This window comes from Cynocephalus volans, chromosome 8 (genome assembly GCF_027409185.1).
Source record: "Cynocephalus volans isolate mCynVol1 chromosome 8, mCynVol1.pri, whole genome shotgun sequence".
NCBI classification, from domain to species: Eukaryota; Metazoa; Chordata; class Mammalia; order Dermoptera; family Cynocephalidae; genus Cynocephalus; species Cynocephalus volans.
In genome coordinates, this window is record NC_084467.1 from 17,042,439 (window position 1) to 17,050,505 (window position 8,067).

The 8,067-nt window shown below is 50.6% G+C and overlaps 1 protein-coding gene across 1 annotated transcript; it reads left to right on the forward strand.

Moving 5' to 3' along the window:
* Nucleotides 1–1,542: 1,542 nt before the first annotated feature.
* LOC134384573 (chymotrypsin-like elastase family member 3B) lies at nt 1,543–7,808 on the forward strand. Its single transcript, XM_063106172.1, has 8 exons — nt 1,543–1,585; nt 2,530–2,615; nt 3,897–3,994; nt 4,117–4,251; nt 5,554–5,690; nt 6,161–6,303; nt 6,906–7,058; nt 7,757–7,808. Exons 1-8 carry the CDS (start codon nt 1,543–1,545, stop codon nt 7,772–7,774), a joined length of 813 nt encoding a protein of 270 aa, XP_062962242.1. The 3' UTR covers nt 7,775–7,808.
* Nucleotides 7,809–8,067: the final 259 nt, after the last annotated feature.

Genomic DNA, 8,067 nt, shown 5'->3' on the forward strand with positions numbered 1-8,067 from the left:
TCAGATCCCTATATAGGAATGGCCGGTTAGCTCACTTGGGAGAGCGTGGTGCTGACAACACCAAGTCAAGGGTTAAGATCCCTTTACCAGTCATCTTTTTTCTTTTTTTAAAAAAAGAAAGTATAGGGCCGAGCCCGTGGCGCACTTGGTAGAGTGCTGCGCTGGGAGCGCGGCGACGCTCCCGCCGCGGGTTCGGATCCTATATAAGACTGACCGGTGCACTCACTGGCTGAGTGCCGGTCACGAAAAACGACAAAAAAAAAAAAAGAAAGTATATTTAAAAATTTTAGTTAGTTTTAATTCTTTAGAAAGTGTATTAACTGTATTTAATCTTCTGGGACCTACTTTTTTTTTCTTTTTGTATTTGTATTTTGATTTGTATTCCTACAAATTATCTACATTGTGTCATGTCACTGTGATTCATTCTTTTTGACTGCTGATTTACAGTCTATTGTGTGAATATACCACACCTATTCATCCATCTGCTTTGATGGACATTTGAGTGGTTTCTAGGTCTTTGCTGTTGAGGACTGAGGACAGGGCTGCCGTGAACATTCTTGTCCATGTCCTCTGGGGTGCATGTGCAAGGCTTTCTCATGGGTGTACATCCAGCAGTGGACTGCTGGATCGCATGTGAATTCAGCTTGGGAGTCTCCTCTTCTCTGACCTCACCTCCCACCTCTCTCCACTTTGACTACTTAGCAGCAGCCACAACGGCCTCCCTTTTCTTGAACAAGCAAAGCCCATTCCAGCCTCCAGAGCTTTGCACCTGCTTTTCCTTCAGGGCCTTCCATGGTTGGCTCTTACTTATCCTTCAGGACCCAATCAAATATGATCCCCTCAGCCCTAATGTAACCTACCCTGTCCCCCCATCTAAATGAGTTACCCCCCTTCCCACCCCAATCACTTATGTTTCATTTTCTTCACAGCACCTAACACAACCACAATCAGAAATAATAGCCTTTTTGGGGGTTGATTTGTGATTGTCTCCCCCACTAGACTCAAGCTCCAGGAGCGCTGGAACCATGTATTGTTCAAGGCTGCATCCCCTAGAACAGTGAGTATTGCATACAGACAGAAAGCGCACAACATTTTTTTTTTCTTAATCGAGGTGGGTACTCATATTAATCCCATGTTATAGACAAGAGACCTGAGACTGGGATAGGTTAGGCCATGCGCACAAGGTTGCAGAGCTTGGAGGGGCAGAGCTGGGATCTGAACCCAAGTCTGACCCATTCCAGTGCCCTTGTTCTTTCCTGAAAGAGACCAGCTTGTTCTGATGTGAACTTTCCTTCCTGCTCCCCTGTTATCAGCTGGCCATTCCATGCCACCTGTGCAGTCCCATGGAGGGAACCCTGGTTCCTTCTGTTGGCTGTCACTCCTCCTCCTGCTGTGGGTGGAGGCCGTGGCCTTGGACCATGGGAGACTTGGTGTTCCATCACCTGTTCTGAGAATGGGGTCCAATCTGGCCCCCCTCCACCTGTCTTCTGCTCTATATTAGAGTCCCAGGCTCTGTGTCCCTTACCTACCTTCTCAAAACTCATGATGTTCTGGTTGCTGAGTTCCATCCTATTTGTGACACTTGGTAAGACCCCAGCCTGTGTCTGTGCTCTTCTGGGGTGGGAGACCTACGTCCCGTGACACCCAACACCTGGTTTCATAGGGGGCTTTGAGCATGTACCTGGAACACGATTGTGGGGGCTTTCAGCTTGGTGCTGCATCAGGAGAATGGAGCCCCCAAAGGGATGTGGGGGGAGTCCATGATAGGGGCAGTAAACAAAGTCTAAAGGTTAAGAGTTTGGACTCTGCATTCAGATGGCTTGAGTTGGGTTTTCCACTCTGCTTAACACTCCAGCTCTCTTTTCACACTCCTCACACCTGGCTCCATGTCTTGTGGTCCGGCCTTCTCCTGGTCTCTCTGCTCTATCACATTCCAGCTGAGGGCCACCTCCTCCAAGCAGCCTCCCTTGACTGACAATAATGGTAACAGATAACACTTATTGAGTGCTTACTATATGCCAGGCAGAATGCTGAGGGTTTTTTCTTATGTTATCTCATGTAATTCTCATACCAGCCCCCTGAGGTCAATACTATTATTATGTCTATTTTATAAATGCGGAAACTGACCCTCAGAGAAGTAAAGTAGCTCATCCTAGAACAAAGGGCAGAGCCGCACTTTGAACCCAGGCAGTCTTACTTCTAAGTCTCCACTCTTTGGGACAATAGCTACCACTTTCTGAGGGCTCACTGGGCACCAGGCACGGTTCTAAGTGGATCAACCTCTTTAATCCTCCCACTGAAAGAGGCCGCGTTTTCATCTCCATTCTCGGACTCCTGGGACTCTGGAAACCCCTGCTGTAATCAGAATGCTCACTGTTCACTTGTGGCTACTGAGGTCCAGAGAGGGAAAGGGGCTTGCTTGCACAGGGTCACACAGCCAGTTTGTGGCACAGCTAGAACTGGGACCCTAGCATCCTCTTTTCTTTTGGGGACCCTATGGCTGAGTGACACCTCTACTCTCCCCTCTAGCCTCAGGCTATGGCCACCGTTCCTACCACCTCTCCAGCCGAGTTGTCAATGGTGAGGATGCAGAACCCTACAGCTGGCCCTGGCAGGTAAGAGCAAGACCAGGTGCGTTAATCCCCACTATGGTCTCTGGACCCCAAGCTCTGACTGTGAGGCATCCAGTGTTGGCCCCACCACTTCCTTTTCAATGACTTGCTCCAGCTTCCAAGGGACAGGAAACCCGTGGACAACGCACTTCACACGGAAGTTTTGCCCATTCAGTCTGTAAACCTCACTGGGCTGTTTGCAGCTTAAAAGTGGGACCTAGGGTGAGGGTGATGCATAACTCAAGGGGCTGGCACAGTAATAGTGGAATTTCAAACACTGTGTTTAGGGAGGAGGTTTTGGGGGACTCATTTCTAGACTCCACGAATTCTATAACAGAGCTATGTGGTCTGAGAGAAATGAGAGGATGACGGGCTCCATAGGGGCCAGCGGAGGGGAGCACAGAGGGTGAGGCTTACCGTGCTGCCCAATACAGTAGCCACGAGCACATGTAGCTCTTCAAATGCAAATTAATTTAAATTAAATCATGTCAAAAATTCAGTTCCTCTGTTCTAGCCACATTTCAAATGCTCAATAGCCACATGTGGCGAGTGGCTACCATATTGGACAGGAAAGCCATAGAACATTTCCATCATCACAGAAAGTTCTATTGGATAGGGCCTGGACGCTTGTCCTGTAAAGGACCAGAGAGTAAATACTTCAGTCTTTGTTGGTCATATGGTTTCCATAGCAATGACTTAACTCTGCCACTGAAGCATGAAAGTAGCCATAGGCAACACGTAAATGAATGAGTGTGACTATATTTCAATAAATCGTTATGTAGGAAAACATACCACGAGCTAGATTTGGCCCATGGGCCATCGTTTGTCAATTCTTGGTCCAGAGGGAGGTATTGAAAGTCAGATGTGTAGGAAATTAGAAAAGAGGCAGAGGACTCAGAGCAAGTTGTGTTCAGAAGATCCAAGTGGCCTCAAAAGATCTGAGGTTCAGAAGAATGGGAGGCCTGATGGAGCAGAGGGCATCAGGGGGCTCTCAAGAGACAAAAGGATTGGGTACCCTAGAGAGCAGAGAGTGTTGGGGTCCCCAGGGAGGTCATAGTGCCTGTGGTGGGTGGCTCTGGAGAATCAGGACGTGATCCCAGCAGGAAAGTGATAGGGCTCCCATGAGCAGTTGTGCAGGTTGTGCACTGCACATTTCAGAGGGTGCCGTTATTTCTGTGTGAATGGTGTCCTCTAGGGTTGTAGAGTACACAGCTTGCACAGCCATGGCAGCAACCCTTATTATGGGGCTCAGACCACTCAGGCTCTTTCCTCCTCGGCCACCAGATCTCCCTGCAGTATGAGAAGTCTGGGGAATACAAACACACGTGTGGGGGCACCCTCATTGACGCCGACTGGGTTGTGACCGCGGGCCACTGCATCTCGTGAGTTCTCTCACTTGCCCCTGTCCCTGCATGAGACCCAGGCAACCCAGGGCAGTGGGTGACTGTGGGAGAGGAGGGAGGTTGGCCAGTCAAGCCCAGACTGACCTCACCCCCACCGGCAGGAGCTCCCGGACCTACCAGGTGGTGTTGGGTGACTATAACCTGGCTGTGACGGAGGGCACTGAGCAGGTGATCCCTATTAATAATGATGACATCTTCGTACACCCAGACTGGAACTCCGACTGCGTGGCCTGTGGGTGAGTAAACTCTCATGCTTGGGACCCAGGGCCTTCTCCACTCATCCCTCCATGATCTGAAGCCAAATCTGAGGAGACTCCCAGGGACAGTGGGGCTTGGTCCAGCAGCGTGTGCCCATGTCCCACACTCTCAGGGCTGGAGCCAGCAGAGCCTAGAAGGATTTTCAAAGCCAATCATCTCTTCCTACACAGGGGACAGCAGGGCTCAGGGAGGGGCAGGAACTCCCCTAAAGCCACTTGTCTGGTTGGCCTCAGAACCCAGCAGTCCTCTGGTGCCCCCCTGCACATCCAAGGGCTCCTCCTTTCAGATGCTCATCCAGGAAGCTCCTGGCTTCCTGTCACCGTGGGCCGAAGGAGGGGCACTGGACTGAGTCAGGCTCTGACACTAACTCTCTGTGGCCTGGGCAAGTCACTGCCCTTCTCTGGGCTTCAGTTTTGCCATTTGTCAAAGGGTGACTATTAAGCAGGACTTCCTGGGTGGTTGTGAAGGTCGAGACAATCGTGTATTTTTTGGCGGCTGATGGCCCATACCGGGATCTGAACCCTGACTTTGATGTTATAACACCGAGCTCTAACCATCTGCACTACTGGGCAGGCCCAAGGGGACAATATTCAGCCCCTCAAGTGTACACAAAATTAAATGCCTGGGTGGCTCAGCTTTATTTGGTGAGAGGGTCAAAGAAGGGTGCAGAGTCCCCAGAAGTGCAGCATAGGACTGCGGGGCCATCACAATAGGGACCCCCAGCCACCCTCACAGGGCTCCTGGGGTAAGCTGAGAGAAAAAGCAGATCCAGGTGAAATCTAGGTGACAAGCAGGCAGAGGAAGTCACAGTAGTGGTTCTCAAAGTGTGGTCCCTGGGCCGACAGCATCAGCCTCACCAGGGAACCTGGAAGAAACGTGAGTTCTTGGGCCTCAGCCCAGACCCCCTGCATGAGACACTCTGGGGAGGGACCCAGCAAGCCCTGTTGTATTTAACAAGCTCTCCAGGTGACCTGGTGCAGCTGCAGTGTGAGAACCACTGCTGTAAAAGTCAGACAATTAGGAAGGCCAAGGGTCAGCGTGAGCTGAGGGGCTGGGAGGGCTTCTTAATATTGCTCAAAAAAAGATAGAACAGTAAAAGAAAAAAAGTAAAAGCAAAAAAAGAAAAAAGAAAGAAAGTTGCTCAGCTTTAAGAATGGATTTGGAGGGGAACGGAGCATTGGGGGTGTCCCAGAGGTGAAAGCGCCTGAAGCAAAGACTGGGAGGTGAGACCTGGTCTGGCTGTGGCACGAGGCTCCTCATGACTCTTCCCTCGTCCACAGCAATGACATCGCCCTCATCAAGCTCTCGAGAAGCGCCAATCTGGGATACGCAGTCCAGCCTGCCTCCCTCCCTCCCGCTGGTGACATCCTGACCCATGACACATCCTGCTACATCACTGGCTGGGGACGTCTCTCCAGTACGTGCTGATCCCTCTAGCTGGCGAAAGGGACTGTGGCAGAAAGACAGGGCCCGGGAGTGGGGGTTGAAGGTGACCCCAGTGCTGGTCCTTGCGTTTTTCTCCCATTTCTCTCCAGCTGCAGCCTTCTCCTTCCATCCTCCCAAACGTGAATGTTCCATCGAACACGTTTTTGTTTGTTTGTTTTTTAAAAGATGACTGGTAAGGGGATCTTAACCCTTGCCTTGGTGTTGTCAGCACCATGCTCTCCCAAGTGAGCCATAGGCTGGCCCCCACTGAACATGTTTTAGTGTCCCCTGCATGCCAGGTGCTGGAGGTATAATGGTGCACAAAACATTCAGGACCATACCAAGCAATGGGAAGAGAATCCCCATCAGGCCAGAAGAACTGTGTGCCTTGAATGTACCCCACTCTGGGGCTCCCAGCTCTGCACACCCAGAGTCCCCACTCAATGCTCTCTGTCCCCTCAGCCAACGGGCAACTCCCAGACATTTTGCAGCAGGCCCTGCTGCCCGTGGTGGACTATGAACACTGCTCCAAGTGGCTCTGGTGGGGCTCCACCGTGAAGAAGACCATGGTGTGTGCTGGCGGGGACATCCGTTCTGGCTGCAATGTGAGTCAGCTGTCACCTGTCCAAGATGCCGCTGGGCCTGCAGGGCCCTGAGGCACCTCTGCCATCTGCCTAGAAAGTGGAGGAGGTATCTTTCCTGCTTGCCCCATTCAGCCTCCAGATCAGGCAGGACTTGGAGGAAACCTGCATCACCCAGACATGGAGCCCGGGCCTAGGAGTCAGGACCCCTGGATTCTAGTCTCAGCTCACACACTGACTTAACCTACAAGTCACTGTCCCTCCCTGGTCCTCAACACAGCAAGGGATACAGGCACCGTGACTTCCGAAGTCACACCAACTCTGTGGTTCTGAAGTTATAACTAAACATTGAGAATAGTATCATCGTATTATAAGTGCATATGAATAATAATCTTAATAATTAAGTGGTACTAATAATGGGAACTACCGTTTGTCAAGTGCTTCCTCTCTACTGTTGCTGTTGTGCTAAGAATGTTTATCATCTCATTTAATTCTCACACAATCTTGTAAGACAGATATTATTACTCTTCATTAAAAATGGGCAAACTAAGGTTCAGAGAGGTCAAGTAATGGGGGGTGTCTCAAATCCCTAAGGTTTGGAACCAACTCCTTCCAACTCATTCCAGGGTGACTCTGGAGGACCCCTCAACTGCCCTGCAGAGGACGGCACCTGGCAGGTCCACGGTGTGACCAGCTTTGTTTCTTCCCTTGGCTGCAACACCCGCAGGAAGCCCACGGTGTTCACTCGGATCTCAGCCTTCATCGACTGGATTGAGGAGGTGAGAACAGGACATCCGGAGGGCCCCAGGGTGGTGGCTGGTCAGAAAGGTGCTGAGGGGACAGGTGAGAAAGAACTGACCCTAAATGGGGCCTGAAGGGATCCTGGAAGGTCAGTGGTGGGCGTCCCTTGGGGGACATTTAAGGGGATTTGGGGATGTTTCCTGCTACAGTGGGGCCCGAAGAACCTTGATGGCTCTGGGTGGGGCTTTGAACTACTGCTGAACTTCCTTATTTCAACAAATGTTTATGAAGTGCCTCCTCTGGTCCTTTTTCTCATGGAGGATAGAAAGATATGCCAGACAAAGGGCCAGCTGGTGGGAGACAGGTGATGAAATGAACAGTAATGATGAATTGTGGTGAGAGCAGCAATGGGGGCCTCGGACCCCAGTGAGGGAAGAGACCTCACCTGGGGACAGGTGTCCATGATAACAGTATCAGGTATGATTTATAGGCCACTTGTGCCAGGTGCTGTAAGGAGAACCTCAGTTAATAGCTTAATCAGGAAATCCCATGAGGTAAATACTATTATTACCACTACCATACAGATGAGGAAACAGAGGCTCAGAGTGGTCAAGTCACACTCCCAGGGTCACACAGCTCATGAGTGGAAGGGCTGGGCACTGAACACAGTTGCATCCAGCTCCAGAATCTATTTTACTAACTGGACTATTCTGTTCCCCATCCCCTCTTTTTCCAGACCATAGCAAAAAACTAGAATCAATGTCCAGCTGGCAGTCCCGACATCACATCCTTTATAAAGAATAAAGATCTCTCAGAAAGTGCCAAGTCGAATCTTTCTTCCTTCATCGGCTCACATATTCCCCTTTGGCCTGTTCTTAGAACCTTAGATCTGATATGCAGAGATGAGACCAGATCCAGCCCTGTCATAAGAAGATGAGAAATAAATGAGATAGGACTTGCTGTGGAGAGACCAACCATCCTGGTTTGCCTGGGACTGAGGGGGTTCCTAGGACGCAGGACTTTTAGTGCTAAACCTGGCAACGTCCC

Excerpts from the sequence above, each read along its gene's own strand:
- LOC134384573 (XM_063106172.1), top strand. The coding sequence starts at position 1,543 with ATGATGTTCTGGTTGCTGAGTTCCATCCTATTTGTGACACTTG. Across the intron at positions 1,586-2,529 it reads CATCCTATTTGTGACACTTG|CCTCAGGCTATGGCCACCGT; the intron begins GTAAGACCCCAG and ends TCTCCCCTCTAG. Across the intron at positions 6,304-6,905 it reads ACATCCGTTCTGGCTGCAAT|GGTGACTCTGGAGGACCCCT; the intron begins GTGAGTCAGCTG and ends AACTCATTCCAG.